We start from the raw sequence: 25,224 nt of genomic DNA, 5'->3' as shown, positions 1-25,224 counted from the left end.
ATAAGCTTACTAGCATGATGCTACCTAGATGGCTTGCGCAAAGAGGTGACAGCATGAGCTTCTCTGTGCATCACATGAGTACCTCCCTGTGTATTTGTTCTTTATCTTCAACATCCTCATCATCACCAGCCACATCATTTTCATCACCAGACTCAATGTATATTGGCCAGTCTCCATCCCCCTCGTCCTTGTCCATGCTCTCTGATGCAGCCTCTGCGTGGCTTTGGTGCTGCGAGTCATCATTTGTAGTCGTGACACATGTACAACTGTCACACAAGCCAAAACGCCTTAAACCAGGAGACAAACTGCTTGTAAAAGTACGACGACAACCTTTACAGATAATGGGACGGTTGGAGCGATGAACCTGGAAAAGAACAGGTACTAATGAAATCTTTATCTTAAGCCAACATTGCAAACAAAAGGCCATAATTATTCTGGAATTGCTACCTTTCTATAACACGTAATCGATAATGGCCTATCAGCTATTATATGAACTGTTAACTGTTAGATAACAACAGTGACACTAAAAATTACCTTTTAACCCCTTAAGGACTGAGCATTTTTCCGTTTTTTGCACTTTTGTTTTTTCCTCCTTACCTTTTAAAAATCATAACCCTTTCACTTTTGCACCTAAAAATCCATATTATGGCTTATTTTTTATTGCGCCACCAATTCTACTTTGTAATGACATCAGTCATTTTACCCAAAAACCATCGAAGAAAAAACACCATTTTGTAACATTTGCGGGCTTCCGTTTCTACGCAGTACATTTTTCAGTAAAAATAACACATTATCTTTATTCTGTAGGTCCATACGATTAAAAGGATACCCTACTTATATAGGTTTGATTTTGTCATACTTCTGGAAAAAAATCATAACTACATGCAGGAAAATGTATACGTCATCTTCTGAACCCTATAACTTTTTTATTTTTCCGATATGAGGGCTCATTTTTTGCGCCGTGATCTGAAGTTTTTTGAGGTACCATTTTGATCAGACTTTTTAATCGCTTTTTATTCATTTTTTCATGATATAAAAAGTGACCAAAAATACGCAATTTTGGACTTTGGAAGTTTTTTGAGAGTATGCCATTGACCATGCAGTTTAATTAACGATATATTTTTATATTTCGGACATTTCCACACGCAGTGATACCACATTTTTTATTTACACTTTTTTTTTAATGGAAAAAAAAGGGGCTATAACACTGCACTAACTGATCTTTAATATTGATCAATGGTTTCTCCTAGGAAACCATTGATCGTTGAATCTGCCGCTTGACTGCTCATGCCTGGATCTCAGGCACTGAGCAGTCATTCGGTGTTGGGACACCAGAAGGAAGGTAAAGGGACCCTCCTAGTATCCTACAGCTGTTCGGGACGTCAAGATTTCGCACGGAAATTGGCTAGTACATTTATGGCGCCCTCCCTTAGGGAAAACGTCCATAAACCAGCGTTTCCAAACAGGGAGCCTCCAGATGTTGCTAAACTACAACCCCCATTATTTGTAATTTAGCAACAGCGAGCCTCCAATATAGCAACAGCTGGAGTCTCGCTGTTTCTAAACTACAACTCCCATGATCTGAGTTGTAGTTTAGCAACAGATGGAAGCACTCCAATCCTAAACTACAACTACTGTGATGGGAGTTGTAGTTTAGCAACAGCTGGAGGCACCAGCCGCCTGCTAGCTGTTGCAAGACTACAACTCCCAGCATGCCCTTACAGTGAGGACATGCTGGAAGTTGTAGTTGCAGCGGTGAGCGGTCTGTGGATGATGCAGGCCGGCTGCTCAACGGAATATGATACTACACTGTAATTTCATATTTCCCGGTCGGAGCGGTGAATGGCTGAGACCGACCAGCCAATCACAGCTCAGACCATGAAATATGAAATTACTGTATAGTTTCATATTCCACGGAGCTGGCCGGCCTGCATCTACCATGGCCCGCTTGCCACTGCAACTACAACTCCCAGCATGTCCTCACTGAAAGGGCATGCTGGGAGTTGTAGTGCTTTAACAGCTAGCGGCGGAGTGGGAGATGTGCAGCTCAGCACGGGGAAGATGAGCAGGGGCTTGCAGGAGATGATTGGGCGGGCGGAAGGCTTGCGGGAGATGATCGGGTGGGTGGGTTTGTGGGAGATGATAGGGTGGGGGGAAATGAGCTGGGGGGGGGGCTGAAAGATGACTAGTGGGAGATGGGGGGGGGGGGGAGTGGCTGGACTGATATGACCGGCAGGGGGTTGGGGGGGGGGAAAGATGAGCGGTCAGAGGGAGATAAGGGGGGGTATGATGGGCAGAGGGGGCATGATACATAGTGTAGGGTGGGTAGCAGGGATAGAATAAGAATGAGTGATGCCAGTCCGGACTCCTTTGTACGGCTGTGATTTCATGTTTCCCGCCGGAGCCATGGTCTCGGCTCCCGGCAGGAAATATGAAATTCCCCTCTACAAAGCAAGTTTTGTAAGCCAGGTCCAGGCTGGCTTACATTTACGGTTCTTTGGAGGAAGTTGCGACTTTTTGTGCAACTTTCGCGCTTGATAAATCCCTGACCAATGCAAAATATACTCACTGTAAGTGAATGACTGCGCAGGTGCTCCTGACGTGTAAACCTTTTTCCACAAATTTCACAAGGATATGGACGCTCTCCTGTGTGCGAACGAATGTGACGCTTCAAAATGCCCTTTTGCTTGGCCGTATATGGACAGAAAGGGCACTTGTGTAGTTTGATTGGTACAACTAAAACATCCCCTGAGAGAAAAAAAAATTAACAATAATTTTTGCTAAAAATAAGATAGCTTTTAGATATTTGGTTAAATGAACTGCAGCGTTTGTTCAGGTTCACATATGTTTGGTGATCCAAAGCTGTCCTGGATGCAACACCGTCATCGAATCCAGTGCCCCAAAGGCTGAAATGGAGCACAGTGCTGGACCTATAGATGATCCAATAAAAATGCCCTTTGGTGTGGTTGCATTGTATCAAAAACATTGCATGCAACATTTTTTGATTAAATGCAACCACGCTGGATGGCTACTACGACAGAGAATCCAAAGGTCTGGCCCCTTGCCCCTTTTTTTGCCTAGTCAGGGAGAACAACCTTTTTACTTATAGAATAGTGTACAAATGTATCTATTCCATTCAATGCAGAATTTATAATAAACAACTATTATTGTTAGTAGTGTTGGCTTTTCTCAATTGCTTACCTAATTTGCTTTTGTCAGTTGCTTACCTTAGCGAGAGATTATTTGTCACCATTTTTTTTTTTTAAATGTTAAGTGACCATAATACTAGACATAATTAAGATTTTGAAAAAACATATAACAGAAGAAACCTTTCGTCAAATTGTATTACCTGTATCCTCACCATACCAGTCACCTTGAATATCCATCATGGAGCTCATTGGGACACTTGCTTCTTCTTGCCGGGACTCAAAGTCACGAGGAAAATGATGTACGCTGTCCTCTTTCCTCTGGGAGGAGCTATTACGCAAAAGTGCCTCTAAAAATTGCTTCATGTGATAATTATTACATGATATGTCCATTCCAGGGCCGCCTTGTGGACTTTCTTCTCCTTGCTCCAGACCTTGCTGCATTGGATATGGTTGACCTTCTGTTACTTCCACCACATCAGAGTCAAACTCTTCTTTGGGTTCCATTACTTTAGTAGGACTTTTTTCTCCAGGGGAGGCGACACTCGTAGGATTCTTTGCCACCATTTCTACAGAGTTGCAGCTACTACAGTCCCCACATGGGGGATCCTTCTGACAATCTTCCTGAGCTGTTTTCTCTGGCCCCGATTGAACTGCACCTCTTCCACTGCTTGGACCATCACTACCGCTATCAGCTTGTCCAAAGGAACTCTCCCTTTCTATTTTCCTGCAGATGTCAAGTGAAGATCGTATGTATGCCTTACAGAAGTTAACCACGTCAGTCATCTGGAGGTAGCTTGCCGCACTCATAACTTCAATGACATTCTCCCCACACAGGTTTAGCTTTCCTGAGTATAGGAAATCCAAGATGGTTGAAAAGGCCTCAGATGTAACAATGTCTAAGGAAGCTGTGCTGTGTCTTCCACTGTCTTGAATATAGTGGACTAGCATTGCCCGGAAATACCCACTGTTGGCAAACAGAACATTTCTATGGGCTTTAAATATTCGACCTTCCACAATGATGCTGCAGTCGCAAAAGAAATCTCTTTTCCGCTGCTCATTCAACTCTCCAAGGAGCTTGGAGTAATATGATGGCATCTCCATGGCTCCAAGACAGCTATTGAATTATAGAAACCTGCAAAACAACTACAGTCAAAAGAAATGTATTTTTGGAAATTATGAAAATTAATGTGGAACACATCAACATATATTTATAATTCAGACATAACTGCTAAGTATTTTTCTTTCAATTTTTTTGTCTTTGCCCAATAAAGAGAAGCTGACAGACTGTTCACCCGCATTAACCCAATATACTGGGTTATAGTGCAGGTAAGCAGCTTTAAAAAGAGAGGTTACTTACGTTAATTGTTATTAATCGCTCAGTTATGCCCTTTTTTTTCTTCTATTCCTATTGCACTGCTGTCCACAATGGAGGAGGCAAGCCGGCTCGCCAAGCTCCCCTGCCTCCTTAAAGGGGTATTCCGCCCCTAGACGTCTTATCCCCTATCGGAGGGGGGCGGAGCCATGACGTCACGCTGCTCTGTGCTGTAATGATAGCAGGGTGCCGCAGCGGGGATCCCGGGGATCCCCAGCAGCGGGACCGCGGCGATCTGACATCTTATCCCCTATACTTTGGATAGGGGATAAGATGTCTAGGGGCGGAGTACCCCTTTAATATTGCCCTGTCCGTTCCGTGATGAATATGTAAAAGTCTTCACTGTCACTAGAATATAAGAGCCTGCCTAGGGTGAGTGCTCTGCTCAGAGAAAACGCAACGCTGCCTCGTGGGTGTAGCAAGGCAGAGCGCCCACCCCCGGCAGGCTAGTGAAGATATTTGCAGATTCCTCATGGGGGCAGGCTGCGCAGTGTATATTGAGGAGATAGGGGAGCTCGGAGAGACGGCCCCCCTCCTCCATTGCGCACATCGGTGCAACAGAATTAGAAGAAGAAAAAAACAATGCATAACTCTGCAACTACTACAGCTATTAATGTAGGTAACTCCTCTTTTTAAAGCTGTTCACCCCCACTATAACCCAGTATATTGGGTTTAGTGCGAGTGAATAGTCTGTCAGTTTCTCTTTAAGGATGCAGAGATTTTTTTTATTTTTGCATTTTCAGTTTTTTGTGAGACCAAATATAATTTAGTGATACAATTACTCATTTTACAACAAAATATATGACAAAGCCCCCCAAAAATTATTGAAAAAAGAAAATCATTTGCAACTTTTTTCAACTAGTTTAAATGTAGTGCACTTTACGACCAGTAGAAATCACAAGAACAGGGGGTCCTGTGTCTCCTGCGAGAAGGCTGTGGTGGAAACATTTGTGCGTTGTCACTCTATTCACTGTCTATGAGACTGCCAAAGAAAGCCCAGTAAGATGGGTGGAGTGGCAGTGTGAATGTTGTGCCATTTTGACAGGAGATTTTGACCCCCTTTCTCCCAAAGCCAGCGGTCAGACCCCCAGTGATCATACACTTATCCTGTGGAAATGGAAGAGCTGTTGGAGGGGTAATCTTTTTAAGCAGATTTAAAATTTATGTTATAGTGACTAAAAACCAAAGTAATTTGCAAGCATTTTAAGAGTTTGTCAAATGTTTGTGTGCAGCCCTAGCCTAAATTTTTTTAAATAATTGAAATAAGTTGTCATGGACTTCTTTTCTTAGAAGAGATCACATTCTTCTGGTCAAGCTACTCCATACAGTGTTCTGAGATTCTATTCTCTAGCATTTAGTCATGCTTTTCAGCATCCTCAGGCAGAGATAACACTTGGGATTTTTGAAAAAATAATAAAAACACCCGAAACAATGCTGTAGACAGATGTTAGCTGGGAGTCAATAGATAAATATGAAAAGCCAGACCCACATTGCAATTTTCCTTTTGGTGTTTTTTCACCCTATTGGGGTGTTTTACTCTCAGGGGCAGTTTTCTAAAATTTGTAAAACATGCTGAGGGGTATTGCGTCTTTTCAGGAAATCTTGTTTCAGGAAAAGTTTATTAGGTCCACCTCCTACTTTTTCGCATCTCGACACAAGCCTATACAGTGGGGGAAAAAAGTATTTAGTCAGCCACCAATTGTGCAAGTTCTCCGACTTATACAGACCACAGAGGTCTGTAATTTTCATCATAGGTATACCTCAACTATGAGAGACATAATGAGAAAAAAATCCATAAAATCACATTGTCTGATTTTTAAAGAATTTATTTGCAAATTATGGTGGGTGGCAAATAATTATTTGGTCAATAACAAAAGTTCATCTCAATATTTTGTTATATACCCTTTGTTGGCAATGACAGAGGTCAAACGTTTTCTGTAAGTCTTCACAAGGTTTTCACACACTGTTACTGGTATTTTGGCCCATTCATCCATGCAGATCTCCTCTAGAGCAGTGATGTTTTGGGGCTGTTGCTGGGCAACATGGACTTTCAACTCCCTCCAAAAGGTTTTCCATGGGGTTAAGATCTGGAGACTGACTATGCCACTCTAGGACTTTGAAATGCTTCTTACGAAGCGACTCCTTCATTGCCCAGGTGGTTTGTTTGGGATCATTGTCATGCTGAAAAACACAGCCCTGTTTCACTCTTCAATGCCCTTTCTGATGGAAGGAGGTTTTTAATCAAAATCTCACGATACATGGCCCTATTCATTCTTTCCTTTACACGGATCAGTCATCCTGGTCCCTTAGCAGAAAGACAGCCCCAAAGCATGATATTTCCACTTCCATGCTTTACAGTAGGTATGGTGTTCTTTGGATGCAACTCAGCATTCTTTCTCCTCCAAACATGACGAGTTGCGTTTTTACCAAAAATTTCTACTTTGGTTTCATCTGATCATATGACATTCTCCCAATACTCTTTTGGATCATCCAAATGCTCTCTAGCAAACTTCAGAAGGGTCCGGACATGTACTGGCTTAAGCAGGAGGACATGTCTGGCACTGCTGCTTTTGATCATTTTGACACCACAGGGTGATATCTTGCATGGAGCCCCAGATCATGTGAGATTATCAGTGGACTTGCATGTCTTCCATTTTCTAATAATTGACCCCACAGTTGATTTCTTCACACCAAGCTGCTTGCCTATTGCAGACTCAATCTTCCCAGCCTGATGCAGGTCTACAATTTTGTTTCTGGTGTCCTTCGACAGCTCTTTGGTCTTGGCCATAGTGGAGTTTGGAGTGTGACTGTTTGAGGTTGTGGACAGGTGTCTTTTATACTGACAACAAGTTCAGACAGGAGCCATTAATACAGGTAACGAGTGGAGGACAGAGGAGACTCTTAAGGGTGCATTCACACGGGCGTATTTGTCAGCGGATCCGCAGCTGGGGATCCACTGACAAAGGCCCCTAAAGTGCTGCCCTCTTTGTGCCTGCTAATAGCGGCAATCCGCCACTACCAGCAGACACACTGCGATGTGAGAGTTACGCTGCAGTGTATCGTGGCCGCTCTCTGTGTAGCTCAGGGAGCCGGGGGAGCGGCCGCGATGTGCGGATACACTGCGACTCGCACTTCACAGTGTTTCTGCTGGTAGCGGCGGATTGCCGCTATTAGCAGGCACAAAGAGGGCAGCACTTTAGGGGCCTTTGTCAGCGGATCCACAGCTGCGTGTGAATGCAACCCGTGTGAATGCACCCTAAAGAAGAAGTTACAGGAATCTTGCTTTGTAGGTGACCAAATACTTATTTTTCACCATCATTTGCAAATAAATTCTTTAAAAATCAAACAATGTGATTTTATGGATTTTTTTCTCATTCTGTCTCTCATAGTTGAGGTATACCTATGATGAAAATTACAGGCCTCTCGTCATTTAAGTGGTAAAACTTACACAATTGGTGGCTTACTAAATACGTTTTTCCCCCACTGTATGGTGGGCAGTGTTTGACTAAGTAGGTATCTTCTGTGTAACCAGAAAGTACTGATCAGCAGAACGTTGGGATGGCAGGGGATAGGGCAGTTTAGTAATAATTATTTTTTCTTTGTATTTTTTTTTTTTTTTATAAATAATATTAAGCATACAACCAAAGCATTCAATATTGTCCAGTCACACATTTTAGCTTCAACTGTGTAATTCTAAATCAACTGTGAATCTTACGACCAGACTGTACAGAAATTAATTTTGTAAAACTATCTGTAATACTTCAGATTAAACAAAAAATAATTATACTATTTACCTTTGTACACTTACTTTTAATCGATATGTGGTGTCCAAACAGAGTTGTTAAGCAGAATTATAACAGAATCTGGGTAAAACCGCAGTGCAGAAGTACAGCGGACTATGCAGCTGCCTCCCCAAGAAACATATGTAATTTCTGTGACCTTGAGTTGTGATGAGGCCTGAAAAAGATTACATATATCTTCAAATGCTAACAGGAATAGATTACATAGTGAGTCTTTCATTTTAAACCATTATTTTATAAATGTATAGAAATAAAAATGTAAATAACATTATAATCTATATAACTCAATGGGGGACATGTATCAAAGAATTTACACAGTTTTTCTGTGTAAATTCCTGCGCAAAATTTTGGGCAAGCTGGTTTTTGCGTCTTTTTTTGCGTACATTCTGATAGAGCATTTCCTCCTGATGTCGCGATATGGGGTACCTTGGAGTGACATCTATAGTAGGCACGGATTTATTAACTGCGTACTTTTCCTTTACACCCCAAAATTTTCCGCAAGTACCTTTTTTTGAACGCAAATATAAGCCGTCTTGGACTGCACTTAGCAAGATGCTCTAAATCATCCATGTCATTTTTAACAGCAGATTGCGGAGATTACTCTGTTTCTGCCACCAGTCAGATTATCTCTGTGATACTTAAAATCTTTCCATGTACCTTTTAATAACAATGTAATGATTATGGACACTTGTGATCACCCTTTCACCTGCAGTATAACCCCATACACCCGATAATACACCGGGTTATAGTGTGGGTGAAATACTTCCCGACAGAGTTCACACTTCACACTGTAAAATTCAAACTTCCCGCTGTTCTTGATGAGTGCAGGAGAATGTGTTGTAGTCCAGGGGCTGAGGTGCAGATCGCAGCAGGTCATTCTGCAGAGACCCGCTGCGATCCGCATTTATTAACTTAATAAGCTGGCGGCACATGCGGCTCCTGTATACACTGTACACTGTCATAATTCATAATCCCCGCCGCCAGGATACAGGAGCTCTGATTGGTCAATAGCTATCCACCAATCAGAGCTCCCCTTTCCTGGCAGGGTTATGAATTATAAGAACTGTATATAGGAGCTGGCGGGCAGTGAAGTGTAGCCGCATGTACCGCTGGCTTGTATAGTTAAAAAATGCAGATCGCAGCAGGTCTCTGGAGAAGGGCCTGCTGCGATCTGCCCCTCTGCCCTTGGACTACTACTACTACTATCATGAGTCTGTCCCATGATGGGAGTAGTTGTAGTACCGCAGCGCTGAGGGATGGCAATTGCACATCCCCCGGCTGCGGGACTTTATAGGACTACTACTCCCATCATGGACAGACTCTGCCCATGATGGGAGTTGTAGTCCAGGGGCTGAGGTGCAGATCGCAGCAGGTCATTCTACAGAGACCCGCTGCGATCCGCATGTAAGTTAGGAAGCCGGGGGGTACATGCGTCTACATCGCGCTGCCCGCGGCTTCTATATATACTGACATAATTCATAATCTGTATGTGGATGTAGGTCCAGCTCCCTTCCTCAAGCACCGTGCGCACGGACTGGCGTGGGCAGCGCCAAGCAGGTACAGAATAGAAGAAAGATGTCCAGCGCAGAGTAGGTCCAACGTATAGCTTTATTGGTTAAAACCCAGGAAACATGGATACAGCAAACACAAGTGACGCGTTTAGGCTCAAAGAATGAGCCTTAGTCATACCATGACTAAGGCTCATTCTTTGAGCCAAAACGCGTCACTTGTGTTTGCTATATCCAGGTTTCCTGGGTTTTAACCAATAAAGCTATACGTTGGACCTACTCTGCGCTGGACATCTTTCTTCTATAATTCATAATCCCCGCCAGGAGAGGGGAGCTCTGATTGGTCAATAGATATTCTCCAATCAGAGCTCCCGTGTTCCAGCGGCAGCGATTATGAATTATGACAGTGTATAGAAGCCGCAATGTAGGCGCATGTACCGCTTAATAAATGCGGATCGCAGCAGATCATTCTCTGAAGATCCGCTGCGTTCCGCATTTATTAACTATACAAAGCGGCGGTACATGCGTCTACACTGCGGCTTTTATATACAGCTGTCATAATTCATAATCGCCGCCGCCGGGAGAGGGGAGCTCTGATTGGTCAATAGCTGTTCTCCAATCAGAGCTCCCGTCTCCCGGCGGGGATTATGAATTATGACAGCTGTATATAGAAGCCGCAATGTAGACGCATGTACCGCCGCTTTGTATAGTTAATAAATGCGGATCGCAGCGGATCTCCAGAGAATGATCTGCTGCGATCCGCATTTAAGTTGAAAAGCCGGGCGATACTTGTGTCTACATCGCGCTGCCCGCGGCTTCTATATACACTGACATAATTCATAATCCCCGCCGCCGGAACACGGGAGCTCTGATTGGAGAATAGCTATTGACCAATCAGAGCTCCCCTCTCCCGGTGGGGATTATGAATTATGTCAGTGTATATAGAAGCCGCGGGCAGCTCGATGTAGACGCATGTACCGCCGGCTTGTTAACTTACATGCGGATCGCAGCGGGTCTCTGCAGAATGGACTACTGCAGAGCCCCTGGACTACAACTCCCATCATGGACAGAGTCTGTCCGTGATGGGAGTAGTAGTCATTAAAGGCCCGCAGCCGGGAGATGTGCAAGTGCCATCCCTCAGCAGCGCTGCAGTACTACAACTACTCCCATCATGGGACAGACTCTACGTCAGATTCCGTGGACTGCGATGATGACCAGTGTTTTTTTTTTTTTCCAATAAAATGGTTAACGAGGGCTGTGGGGGAGTGATTTTTTTTAACTAATTTTTTTTTTTTTTATTAATGTGTCGTGTTTTTTATAATTGAATTTTCAGGCTTAGTAGTGGAATCCATCTTATAGATGGAATCCATTACTAAGCCAGGGCTTAGTGTTAGCCCCAAAATCAGCTAGCACTAACCCCCAATTATTACCCCGGTACCCACAGGCGCGGAGAGGCGCTCCTGGGCCTAGGCGGTAACAGGCTGCCGTTATTTAGGCTGGGCAGGGCCAGTAACAATGGTCCTTACCCACCCTGGTAACGTCAGGCTATTGCTGCTTGGTTGGTATCTGGCTGATATTGAACATAGGGGGAACCCTATGCGTTTTTTTTTTTATAAATAAATAAAAAGTGTGTGGTTCCCTCATTTTTTCAGTATCAGCACAATACCTACAAAGCAGCAACAGCCTGCTGTTACCAGAGTGGGTGAGGACCATTGTTACTGGCCCTCCCCAGCCTAAATAACACCAGCCTGTTACCACCTAGGCCCAGGAGCACCATTTTTGATGCTCCGGGCCTGTTGGTACCGGCTCTTCCCGGCACCCCTGTGGCGGTGGGTAACGGGGTAAAAATTTGAGGTTAGCACTAGCTAGTAATGGATTCCGTCTATAAGACAGCTTCCACTACTAAGCCTGAAAATTCAATTATAAAAAACACAACACATTGAAAAAAATTATTTATAAAAAAAAAAAAAAAACACTCCCCTACATCCCTCGTTAACCCTTTTATTGACATTTTTAAAAAAACGCTGTTCATCGTCGCAATCCACCAAATCTGACATAGCCCTCAGCATTCACTTATCTAAATTTTCGAAGAAAAAAAAAAAACAACAAAAAGTTTGGTACATTTTTTTGTTTCCACACACCAGCAAAAACGCAAGTCAAAAACGCAGGAAAAACCTGACAAAACACAGGTAAAAGCTGTGACAGTTTTTCTGGCGTTTTTTGCTGATGGACAAAAAACCTCAATGGAATCCTGGCCTCAAAGCAATAGAACAAAATCCCTGTGTCCACTTTTCCTGTGAGGTAGAGAAGGAGTGTACGGTAGAGCGAGGGGGGGGGGGGCTTTTCTATATTTGCACAAGATTTATCAAAGGACATGCACAGCCTTAGTAGATTCTGAGCAAGAGTGTACAATAGACAAGCAGTGTAAAGGGGTAGAACTGTGTCTGCAACAGACAAATAATGATACATGTCCCTCAATGTGTGTATGTATGTATGTGTGTATGTTCCAGCATCACTTCCAAACCGTTAAAGATATTAACATGAAACTCGGTACACATGTTACTTATATGTCTACAACAAACATAGGATAGGTGATAGGATAGGCTACTGCATAACTTCCAAACAGCTGGAGATATTTCGATAATACTTGGTCACATGTTACTTATATGTCCGCAAAAATATAGGATAGTTAATTTAACCCTAACCTACCCCCCATTTACGAGGGTCGGGGTTTTTGTTTAAAGTCCAATGCAAATATATGGGAAATGTATATTCCTGCATAACTTCCTTACGGCTGGAGATATTTCGATAATACCTGGTACACATATTACTCATATGTCAAATAAAAATATATAATAGTTAAATTAACCCCTAACCCACTCCCATAAGTGAAGGATGGGGTTTTTGTTTTACTTTTAGTAATTTTAGTGTTTTAGTATATAGGACTTCTGGTGCCTTACTCCACAAGCTCCGCTCTGCATCTCCTGGTGAATGCATCAGTCCGGCTGGCAAGCCACACCCTCCCCGCATTCCATGCCCCATCTTGACAAGACACGACCATCCTTTAAGCCACACCCCTTTTATTTTCAGCTTACAATATCTTCATCACAACTCAGCCCCACCTGAGGACGGGATATGATTAGATATGGGGACGTGATATAGGGACGGGACATGGGTTCGAGATATGAGGACAAAATATGAAGACAGGATATGAGGAGGGATTTGGGGTCGGGATATGAGGTGGGGCTTTTTTAAACACAAATAAAACATAGAAAACTTCATATTTTTTGTAAACAATGTACATTAGAAAGATATCTTATTTGCCATAAGGAGTGCAATAGCAAAAATTAGTTTTCATGAGAGTGCCCATTTAACTGAGACTATATAATGTAACAACTAGTTGAAAATGCTGTGCATAGCCCACAAGTGAACACTTTGCTTGTATGAAGCCCAAAGGCATGGGGCTACCTATAGAGGGTACAGGGGTCCATGTCTCAGACTCAGATTTCTGATGCAGATTTTTTGGAAAATCAATGTCTGATTTGGCTACAGCAAAGTGAACTTAGTTGACAGCATCAAACATAGGTTCTGTTCACAATGCATCTGGGTTTTATATTTTGCCAAAGATACACTTCCTCAGTACAGAGCTGACAGTCACTGTTTATCTATAAATAAAACTCAATGTATGTGTGTATGTTCCAGCATCACTTCCAAAGGGCTAAAGATATTTTTCATAAAAACTTGGTACACGTTACTACAAATATATGTCAACTACAAATAAATATATGTCAACTACAAACAAAGGCTAGGTAAATTAACCCTTACCCACCCCCATTTGCGACAGTTGGGGTTTTTGTTTAAAGTCCCATGCAAGTCTATGGGAAATATATGTTCCAGCATAACTTCCAAATGGCTGGAGATATTTTGCTGAAACTTAGTGCACATGTTACTTTTATGTCAAATAAAAATATATGATAGTTAAATTTTTATTTTTTTTGTCTTAAATCCCATGCAAGTATATAGGACTTCCAGTACCTTACTCCAAGCTCTGCTCTGCATCTCCTGGTAAGTGTGTCAGTCCGGCCATACCCCTCCCACATGCCACACCCCATCTCACAAAGACACACCCATCATTTAATCCACACCTCTTTTTTATTTTTTACCCCTTTTGTGTAGAAGTCTGGCTTGCAAGTTATGCCCGCTTCCACAAAACCACGCCTCCTATTTTCAGTGATATCAGGTCGGGATACGAGGACAGGGTATGAGAGCGGGAAATGAGGTCGGGATATGACGACAGGATATGAGGTCGGGATATGACGACAGGATATGAGGTCGGGATATGACGACAGGATATGAGGTCGGGATATGACGACAGGATATGAGGTCGGGATATGACGACAGGATATGAGGTCGGGATATGACGACAGGATATGAGGTCGGGATATGACGACAGGATATGAGGTCGGGATATGACGACAGGATATGAGGTCGGGATATGACGACAGGATATGAGGTCGGGATATGACGACAGGATATGAGGTCGGGATATGACGACAGGATATGAGGTCGGGATATGACGACAGGATATGAGGTCGGGATATGACGACAGGATATGAGGTCGGGATATGACGACAGGATATGAGGTCGGGATATGACGACAGGATATGAGGTCGGGATATGACGACAGGATATGAGGTCGGGATATGACGACAGGATATGAGGTCGGGATATGACGACAGGATATGAGGTCGGGATATGACGACAGGATATGAGGTCGGGATATGACGACGGGATATGAGGAAAGGGATATGAGGTCGGGATATGAGGATGGGGATATGAGGACGAGTACTTCCTCCTATGTTGCTTTTCCTCCACCACAAGGATTAGGTAGGAAAAACCAGGCAATGCCGGGTACTCAGCTAGTACATAATAATATTGAGCACTTCCATTATGGCATATGTGTTTAAAATTGATGATGTAAAGTAAAACTTATGGGAAACCATTTTCAAAATGATCTACAAGGAAAACAGTTTTGGATGCCCATAGCAACTAATTACAGTGCAGCTTTCATTTCTTACAGTGCTCTGGTAAAATGAAAGCTGGACCTTCATTTTAGTTTTTCTTTTAAACAGTTTTGATAAATTGGGCCATATGGTTTTAAAATAGTTTCCAAACAGCTAATAAGAAGATTTGCATTATGAATGATAAGTGTTCTGGCTGATTTCCAAAATTCCACTGACTTTAATGGGACAGTGGAAAATCTGCAATAGTTGTAGAGTTGCGGATTTTCCCAGGACTCATTGAAGTCTGTGTGACCATACCCTACAGGAGTATTCTAGCTGCAGACATGTCACCTGTTCAGTGGATGGGAGATATCAGATCATTGGAGCTCTGATCACTGCAACAAAATCCAACAACTTTGGAAAAAAAATATATATGAATTTCTTAGAAGTTGCCAAGAACTTTGTCCTGGGTATATAAGCATTAGGCTAGGTTTCCACACAGGTTTTTTTTTCTGGCGTTTTTTGGAAAACTGCCACTGCAGTTCTTGAGCCAAAGCCATAAGTGTATTCAAAAAGAATTGGACATATAGAAAGACTTCTATGTCTCCTTCCTACTGGATCTACTTCACTTCTGACTTTGGCTCAAAAACTGCAGTGGCACTTTTTCAAAAAATGCCAGAAAAAAACCTGTGTGGAAACCTAGCCTTAAAGGGGTACTCTGGTGGAAAATAAATGTTTTCTAATCAACCAGTGCCAGAAAGTTATACAGATTTGTAAATTACTTATATTTAAAGGGGTTATCCACCATAAGGTATTTTTAGTATGTACCTGGCAGACAGTAATGGACATGCTTAGGAAGGATCTGCGCTTGTCTTGGGACTAAATGGCTATGTTGTGAGATTACCATAACACACTGGATATTTCCTGTAGGAGTTTGTTCTCTCAAACTACACATCCCATAGTTCCTTGTTTGTAAGTGTGAGGTCACTTTCTTCCCTCCCACACATTAGCCACCCCACCCATTGAAACACGAATAAGTTTCATTCCATTCAAAAGACCAGTGTTTTCTAACCAGGGTTCCTACAGCTGTTGCTAAATTATCTCTCTCTCACCCAGTGGTCGCTCCACCCATTGAAGCATGACAGGCTCCCTTTGCACACTTGACTAGTGATGTCATGTCTCGACGCACTGCAACCTGGGAAAACCCAAGACCTGAGTATTTTTGTAGCCTTAGCGTTAACGTAATCTCACAACACAGCCATTTAGCCCCGAGACAAGCACGCACAGATCCTTCCTAAGCATTACCATTATTGTCTGGCAGGTATGTACTAAAATCACCTTATGGTGGATAACCCCTTTAATCCTTCCAGGATCTCTGCTGATACCTCTGTCCGTGTCAGGAACTGTCCAGAGCAGGATCTGCTATGGGGATTTGCTCCTCCTCTGGACAGTCCCTTACAAGTTCAGAGGTGTCAGCAGAGAGCACTGTAGTCAGACAGGGAAGGACCACACAACTTCCTCTGGAGAATACAGCAGCTGATAAGTACTGGAAGAGTTAAGATTATTAAATAGAAATAATTTACAAATCTGGATAACTTTTTGTCACCAGTTGTTTTAATTTATTTTTTTCCACAAGAGTACCACTTTAGTACCTATACATTTACTACAACCATGGTAGTTGCTGTGGTGCCCTAGCCTGTAGTCTGGGTTAACACTAGGATAATGCAGACATTTTTGCATCTGTATTACAGACATAGGTTTTGGCCTAACCATGGGTTTGATGACTTAAACTGACAGCTGTCAGTTCATGCTGAGAATTACAGCCACAAGCCTAATGCAAAAAATGCATCCATATTAGGCCAGCCCTACACTTAATTTTGCAGGACTCCAATATAAAGAGATATATCTACCTCATATTACCAGGACAGATTTCTATCCACTTGAAGTAAACAAAGGAACCATAAAGGAAAGGAAACCATAAGGAACTGATACGGAAAAAAAAATATTTACATACACAACAGCCAGGCATCAATCTTTGTAGGGAGGGAAAGGTAGTATTTACCTCTTGAGTACAGCATAACAATGAGGCCATGTTCCCATACTGTACTTTGGACTGCTTGAGTTCTATTCACCTCAACAGTAAAACAGCTCTTTGTTCAAAAATATTATTTTCACAGTGGTCATTTTTACAGCTGTAAAATTAGGTGTTGGGTTTAGAGATGAGCGAACTTACAGTAAATTCGATTCGTTACGAACTTCTCGGCTCGGCAGTTGATGCCTTTTCCTGCATAAATTAGTTCAGCTTTCAGGTGCTCCCGTGGGCTGGAAAAGGTGGATACAGTCCTAGGAGACTCTTTCCTAGGACTGTATCCACCTTTTCCAGCCCACCGGAGCACCGGAAAGCTGAACTAATTTATGCAGGAAAAGTCAGCAACCGCCGAGCCAAGAAGTTCGTGACAAATCGAATTTACTGTAAGTTCACTCATCTCTAGTTGGGTTCTTTTATGGCGATGTTTACTGCCAAAAACACATCCCAAATTAAAATAGCTGGTTTTGGGCTATAACTTTTTGCTACAGCCCAAAAAAAAAAAAAAAAAAAACAACTTACAAATACATCTGGAAAAATGGGCAAAAAACTGCTAAAAATACATCTTTAATTTTAGTAATATTTCATAAAAGAAAACAGCCCTTTTTTATTTTTGGCTCGTAGAATTAGACTGGGTTCACACAGGCGGTCGTTCAGTGCACAGCAGGCGCCAACTATATCAGCTCGGTCATGCAGCGTCTCCATAGATGGCAATACATTGCAAAAATTTACTTGATCATTCTTTCGGTTTAGTCTGGAACTTAAATTTCCGTGGCAGAATTTTCCACTGAGGAAATTCTGCAGTGCACGTTGTGCAGCAGAATCCCACTGAAGACAATAGGAGGCTGCTGCACTGGAATTTCTGAATGAAATTTGGGTATGTTCACATGTTCATTCTTTTGGCGCGTCTGGAATCCAGAAATGGAACACCCATTCCCAATGTTACTTAACCCCTTAAGGACTCAGCCCATTTTGGCCTTAAGGACTCAGACAATTTAATTTTTACGTTTTCATTTTTTCCTCCTCACCTTCTAAAAATGATAACTCTTTTATATTTTCATCCACAGACTAGTATGAGGGCTTGTTTTTTGCGCGACCAGTTGTCCTTTGTAATGACATCACTCATTATATCATAAAATGTATGGCGCAACCAAAAAACACTATTTTTGTGGGGAAATTAAAACGAAAAACGCAATTTTGCTAATTTTGGAAGGTTTTGTTTTCACGCCGTACAATTTATGGTAAAAATGACATGTGTTCTTTATTCTGAGGGTCAATACGATTAAAATGATACCCATTATTATATACTTTTATATTATTGTTGTGCTTAAAAAAATCACAAACTTTTTAACCAAATTAGTACGTTTATAATCCCTTATTTTGATGACCTCTAACTTTTTTATTTTTCCGTATAAGTGGCGGTATGGGGGCTCATTTTTTGCGCCATGATCTGTACTTTTTTTTGATACCACACTTGCATATAAAAAACTTTTAATACATTTTTTATAATTTTTTTTTTAATAAAATGTATTAAAAAAGTAGGAATTTTGGACTTTTTTTTTTTTTTTTTCGTTCACGCCGTTCACCGTACGGGATCATTAACATTTTATTTTAAAAGTTCGGACATTTACGCACGCGGCGATACCAAATATGTCTATAAAAAATGTTTTTTACGCTTTTTGGGGGTAAAATAGGAAAAAACGGACGTTTTACTTTTTTATTGGGGGAGGGGATTTTTCACTTTTTTTTACTTTTACTTTTACATTTTTTTTTTACACTTGAATAGTCCCCATAGGGGACTATTCATAGCAATACCATGATTGCTAATACTGATCTGTTCTATGTATAGGACATAGAACAGATCAGTATTATCGGTCATCTCCTGCTCTGGTCTGCTCAATCACAGACCAGAGCAGGAGACGCCGGGAGCCGGACGGAGGAAGGAGAGGGGACCTCCGTCCGGCGTTCTGAATGATCGGATCCCCGCAGCAGCGCTGCGGGCGATCCGATCGTTCATTTAAATCGCGAACTGTCGCAGATGCCGGGATCTGTATTGATCCCGGCACCTGAGGGGTTAATGGCGGACGCCCGCGAGATTGCGGGCGTCGGCCATTGCCGGTGGGTCCCTGGCTGCGATCAGCAGCCGGGATCAGCCGCGCATGACACGGGCATCGCTCCGATGCCCGTGGTTATGCACAGGACGTAAATGTACGTCCTGGTGCGTTAGGTACCACCTCACCAGGACGTACATTTACGTCCTGCGTCCTTAAGGGGTTAAAGAGTATCTGTCACCAAATAAACTGTTCTAAACGAACTCAGGCTATGTTCCCTAACTACTCCTAACAACCCTCCCACCCTTAAAAAAAAAATTCTGAGCTTTAAAAAAACTGTATATCTTACCATTCTTCTTGCTCACATAGTGCAATCTCCCAGCAATTCTCCAGCAGGCATGACATCAATGAAGCCTACTAGGGGAACAATTCTGCCCTCACATGGTTGCAGTGCTGTGATGAATAGAAGACCTCAGGCTCTGTGCAGCTTTCAGTGAGGCTCTATGCATGTTTCAGTGAGGCTCTATGCATGTTTCAGTGAGGCTCTGTGCATGTTTCAGTGAGGCTCTGTGCATGTTTCAGTGAGGCTCTGTGCATGTTTCAGTGAGGCTCTGTGCATGTTTCAGTGAGGCTCTGTGCATGTTTCAGTCAGGCTCTGTGCATGTTTCAGTGAGGATTCTGTGCATGTTTCAGTGAGGCTCTGTGCATGTTTCAGTGAGGATTCTGTGCATGTTTCAGTGAGGCTCTATGCATGTTTCAGTGAGGCTCTATGCATGTTTCAGTGAGGCTCTGTGCAGCTGTCAATCAAGCTCAGTGCAGAGAAGCACTTCCTGAGTTTGGTCTCCTGCCAGGCCAGGAGGAGACCAAACATACTGTATTGAGTCAATGAACAGAACAGCGCCACCTAGTTACCATTTTTTCTATTACATTTTAAACATATTTATGATGATAGTTTTAAAAGCAAGTGAATGGGAAAGTGCCTTCTAATTATACAAGGAACACTATATTAAAAGTTTTATTTGGTGACAGGTACTCTTTAACTCCTCCGATGCAGGAGGTATATTTACATCCTGCACCGGCTCCTGCGCTGTAAAGCGGGGTCACGCGGTAAACCCGCGTCATATTGAGTCGTTCTGGCCGTCATCAATGGTTGGGACCCGCAGCTAATACCGGACATCACCGATCGCGGTGATGCCCGGTATTAACCCTTCAGATGCGGCAATCAAAGTTGATCCCTGCATCTGAAGTGAAAGTGAAAGCTTCCCAGCAGCTCAGTGGTGCTGTTCGGGACTGCCGCGATGAAATCGCAGCGTCCCGAACAGCTTGCAGAATGTGAGGAGGATCCCTACCTTCCTCCTGCGCGTTTAATCGCCGAATTACTGCTCCGTGCCCGAGATCCATTGAGAACTATTGCATGGCAGTGATTAGTGTAGGAAAAGTCTGTGCAATGTTATAGTCCCCTATGGGGGCTATAACATTGCAAAAAAAAATAAAGTGCTAATGAATGTGATTTAACTCCTTCCCTAATAAAAATCTGAATCACCCCCCTTTTCCCATAAAGAAAAAAAAATGTAAATAAAAATAAATATAAACATATGTGGTATCACCGAGTGCATAAATGTTCGAACTATAAAAATATATTGTTAATTAAACAACACGGTCAATGGCGTATATGCAAAAAAAATTCCAAAGTCCAAAATAGCGTATTTTTGGTCACTTTTTACACCATTAAATTTTTTATAAAAAGCGATCAAAAAGGTCTCATCAAAACAAAAATGGTACCAATAAAAACTTCAGATCACAGCGCGAAAAATTTGCCTTCATATAAACCCAAAATAAAAAAGTTATAGAGTTCAGAAGAGGAAATTTTTAAACATATTAATTTTCGTGCATGTAGTTATAATTTTTTTCCTCCATTTTAACCCCTTAACGACCAGGGTTTTTTCACTTTCATTTTTTTCCTCTTTACCTTTAAAAAATCATAACTCTTTCAATTTTGCACCTAAAAATCCATATGATTGCTTATTTTTTGCGCCACCAATTCTACTTTGTAATGACGTCAGTCATTTTGCCCAAAAATCTACGGTGAAACGGAAAAAATCATTGTGAGACAAAATTGAAAAAAAAAACGCTGTTTTGTAAATTTTGGGAGCTTCCGTTTCTACGCAGTACATTTTTCGGTAAAAATGACACCTTATCTTTATTCTGTAGGTCCATACGGTTAAAATGATTCCCTACTTACATAGGTTTGATTTTGTCGTACTTCTGGAAAAAATCATAACTTCATAAAATTAATACGTTTAAATTTGTCATCTTCTGACCCCTATAACTTTTTTATTTTTCCGCGTATGGGGCGGTATGAGGGCTCATTTTTTGCGCCGTGATCTGAAGTTTTTAACGGTACCATTTTTGCATTGATAGGACTTATTGATCTTCATTTTTTCATGATATAAAAAGTGACTAAAAATGCACTACTTTGGAATTTTTTTCCGCGTACGCCATTGACCGTGCGGTTTAATTAACGATATATTTTTATAATTCGGACATTTCCGCACGCGGCGATACCATATATGTTTATTTTTATTTACACTGTGTTTTTTTTTTTATTGGAAAAGGGGGGCAATTCAAACTTTTAATAGGGAAGGGGTTAAATGATCTTTATTCACTTTTTTTTTCACTTTTGTGTTTGCAGTGTTATAGCTCCCATAGGGACCTATAACACTGCACACACTGATCTTTTACATTGATCACTGGTTTTTCATAGGAAACCAGTGATCAATGATTCTGCCTGGATCTCAGGCACTGAACAGTCATTCGGCGATCGGACAGCGAGGAGGCAGGTAGGGGCCCTCCCGCTGTCCTGTAAGCTGTTCGAGATGCCATGATTTTGCGGCGGCAATCCCGAACAGCCCACTGAGCTAACCGGCACTTTTTACTTTCACTTTTAGCCGCGTGACTCAGCTTTGAGCGTGAGATTTTTTAATAGAAGTAATTTACAAATCTGTTTACGGTAACTTTCTGGCACCAGTGGATTTAAATAAAAAAAGTTTTTCACCAGAGTACCCCTTTAATAGTATGGATCTACAGAATAAAGAGAAGGTGTCATTTTTATCGAAAAAAGCACTGCGTAGAAACGGACCCCAAAATTTACAAAATAGTTTTGTTTTTTTTTCATTTTTGTTCGCACAATTATTATTTTTTGTTTCGCTGTAGATTTTTTGGTAAAAAGACTGATGCCATTACAAAGTAGAATTGGTGGTGCACAAAATAGGTTGAAAATTGAAAGGGTTATGATTTTTAAAAGGTAAGGAGGAAAAAAGAAAATGCAAAAACTGAAAACCGCTCAGTCCTTAAGGGGCTAATGTTAGATTCATGCAGCAACATTTTTGAGCTGAATTCGGCTTGCAAATTCTGGAGGTGTGAACATACTCTTACAGCTCATTAAAGGAAAACTGTCACATGTTTTCTCCAGCACTATCCACAGGTACTGATGGATAGTGCGGGAGACGCTGATTTCAACGAGTCCTATCTTGCCCGGATCCGCACCGGCCGTTCGCCCGCAATTGTAGTTTTATTTTATGTGTATATCTTGCTGTAACTGGCACGGGCAGAGCTTCTGCAGCTAACTGGCACTGACATCAACACCGCTTATGAATATTCATACCCCCTCCCTCCAGTTAGGAGCGGCGAAAAGAGGGAGAACTGGAGGGATGGCGCATGAATATTCATAAGCGGCGCTGACGTCAGTGCCAGTTAAGCTGCAGAAGCCCCGCCTGTGCCAGTTACAGCAAGATTTTCAGATATAATAAAATTACGATTGCGGGCGAACGGCCAGGTGGATGCGAACAAGATAGGGCTCATTGGAATCAGCGCCTCCCGCACTATCCATCAGTACCTGTGGATAGTGCGGGAGAAAACATGTGACAGTTTTTCTTTAAACTGTGGGGGAACATAGCGTGTATTGTATGATTATGCCTATATTTTTAAGTGCCATTCTAGTTAACAGGAGAGAAGAGCTGACTCTGTAACATACAGCCTGTAAATATGGCAACATATAAAAGGTGACAGATTCTCTTTAAAGGTGTACTCGAAAGGATAGGGGATAAGATGCCTGATCGCGGTGGTCCTGCCGCTGGGGACCCCCGTGATCTTCCACGCCGAACCCCATTAGGATCAGCCCCCGGAGCGTGCTTGCTCCGGGTCTGATTACTGGCAATCCCGGGGACGGAGCATAGTGACATCACGGCTTTGCCCCCGTGTGATGTCAGGCTACACCCCCTCAATGCAAGCCTATGGAGGGGGGTGTGACAGCTGTTACGCCCCCTCCATAGGCTTGCATTAAGGGGGCGGAGCGTGAAATCACATGGGGGTGGAGCCGTGACATCACTATGCTCCGTCCCCGTGATCGCCAGTAATCAGACCCGGAGCGAGCACACTCCGGGGGCTGATTCTAACGGGGTGCGGCGTGGAAGATCACGGGGGTCCCCAGTGGCGGGACCCCCGTGATCAGGCATCTTATCCCCTATACTATGGATAGGGGATAAGATGTCTTAGCGCCGGAGTACCCCTTTAAGGGTCTATTCACACGTACAGTATTCTGGGCAGATTTGATGCGCAGGATTTCAAGCTGTGTTCAGTTTACATTGAAATCTGCAGCAGAAAATCCTGCGCATCAAATCTGCACAGAATACTGTACGTGTGAATAGACCATAAGGGTGTGTTTACATGTTAATAAACTTTCAGCAGGTCGGAAAATCAGATGGGAGTTACATTACCATTCACTTCAATGGGACCCGGAAAATCCGTGATCGTAGCAGATTTGCAAATTGCAAAGTGAATGGTGGTGAAACTAGCAGTAAATCCCCCGCTGCGGATGTGTGAAGTACCCAACAAGAAGTATTTCTTAAGTTTGCTATAACCTGCAGGGCATCTACTAGACAATGGGGTGGAATTAGTTATTTACAGGGCAGCACAGTGGCCTTACAGGGCTGGGGTCCTGGGTTAAATCACCACCAAGGAAATATCTGCCAAGAGTTTGTATGTTCTCTCTGTGTTCGCGTGGGTTTCCTCCAATACTTCAAACCATACTGACAGATTTAGATTGTGAGTCCCAATTGGGTCAGGGACCAATTTGAGTGTACAGCACTGCAGAATCTGTATATATAATTATTATTATTAATAATAAAAGTGAATCTCTCACCAGCATCACCGGTACTGCTACTGCCTGTTACCGGTGATGCAGATCAAAACTTATCTTCCTAGGTGCCGCCATTCCCAATAAATTTGAAAAAAATCCTAATATGTAAATGATAGAGGTGATATGTAAATGATCCTAATATGTAAATGATCTCCATGGCTGGAGATTTCAGCACCTATCAGCTTCATGCAGAAGGGAGAACATATGAATATTCATTAGGGTGCGTGGGTAAGGGCCTTGCCATAAATAAAAACTAGTGCACCTTGGTGCAAGCAAACGCCCTGAGTGCACCATGAGCCTCATTTACATATTTGGATTTTTAGCGATATCTCCGGAACGGCTGCACCTACGAAGAGAAGGTGACCACCATTTCTATCGGCTACACCCGCACTATTGGGTAGTACCAACAGGTCAGTGATGGTGGTGCTGCTGACAGATTCCCTTTAAATTTCCCCTACCACCAGTCAGTCAAAGAGCTGACATTACCACCGTTATCCAGCCCGCCTGTCAGTAAGGGACATTTCTGGAAAGTTGCAATAGTAAAGCCGCAGATCTGGGGCCGGTGGCTACTGCTACTAAGTGATTGAAAGAAGAGGTGCAGAGACCTTCCATGGAGGGATAAAGGCTCATCCTGGAGCCAGTGACTACTATGTCTATGCTGGGTACAGAATGGAGTGCACTAGGAATCCTCTTCTCCATCCAGGAGGACAGTCAGGAATAACATCCCTAAACATTCTATATGGTACAGACTAGAAGCCTTAGACAGTGCTGTGCAGATGTAATGCAGGATGCATCCCTTATGCTCCCTATAGACACCATAGGCGCTGCCATACCATACTGCTGCCTGCTCTGTGCATACACTGCCCGGGATATCCGGACACTACATACAGTCCGCCGGCTCCATGACCAGCCTGTTACCTACATCTTCCCACATAAATCATACAAATTATCAACCCCCCATTCGCCTCACCTTTCAGCCAGATCTTATACGGTGCAACCACACTTCCCAGCTAAAATACGTAAGGTTACTAAAGAACCAATGAAAGCGACCTCACGCG

At 42.6% G+C, this 25,224-nt stretch overlaps 1 protein-coding gene across 2 annotated transcripts; it reads right to left on the bottom strand.

Moving 5' to 3' along the window:
• Positions 1-70: 70 nt before the first annotated feature.
• On the bottom strand, positions 71-25,224 carry ZBTB8B (zinc finger and BTB domain containing 8B). 2 transcript variants are annotated; one of them, XM_056556544.1, is made up of 5 exons: positions 25,137-25,224; positions 8,330-8,478; positions 3,350-4,292; positions 2,570-2,748; positions 71-364 (listed from the first exon to the last, which is right to left on the bottom strand). In XM_056556544.1, the coding sequence occupies exons 3-5, from the start codon at positions 4,248-4,250 to the stop codon at positions 71-73; spliced, it is 1,374 nt and encodes a 457-aa protein (XP_056412519.1). In that variant the 5' UTR covers positions 4,251-4,292; positions 8,330-8,478; positions 25,137-25,224. The 2 variants fall into 2 exon arrangements, with proteins under 2 accessions (XP_056412519.1, XP_056412517.1); XM_056556542.1 differs by having other exon boundaries at positions 3,350-4,281.

The sequence above is a fragment of the Hyla sarda genome, chromosome 2 (genome assembly GCF_029499605.1).
Source record: "Hyla sarda isolate aHylSar1 chromosome 2, aHylSar1.hap1, whole genome shotgun sequence".
Taxonomy (NCBI): domain Eukaryota; kingdom Metazoa; phylum Chordata; class Amphibia; order Anura; family Hylidae; genus Hyla; species Hyla sarda.
This window is presented reverse-complemented; position numbering and strand designations above follow the sequence as displayed.

What these genes read in the sequence shown, in the direction of transcription:
- ZBTB8B (XM_056556544.1), bottom strand. Translation starts at nt 4,250, where the DNA reads ATGGAGATGCCATCATATTACTCCAAGCTCCTTGGAGAGTTGAATGAG. An exon ending in CTGGTATGGTGAGGATACAG is followed by an intron (nt 2,749 to 3,349) that starts GTAATACAATTT and finishes TTTTTCTCTCAG; the next exon opens with GGGATGTTTTAGTTGTACCA. An exon ending in TGCGCAGTCATTCACTTACA is followed by an intron (nt 365 to 2,569) that starts GTGAGTATATTT and finishes GTTCTTTTCCAG; the next exon opens with GTTCATCGCTCCAACCGTCC.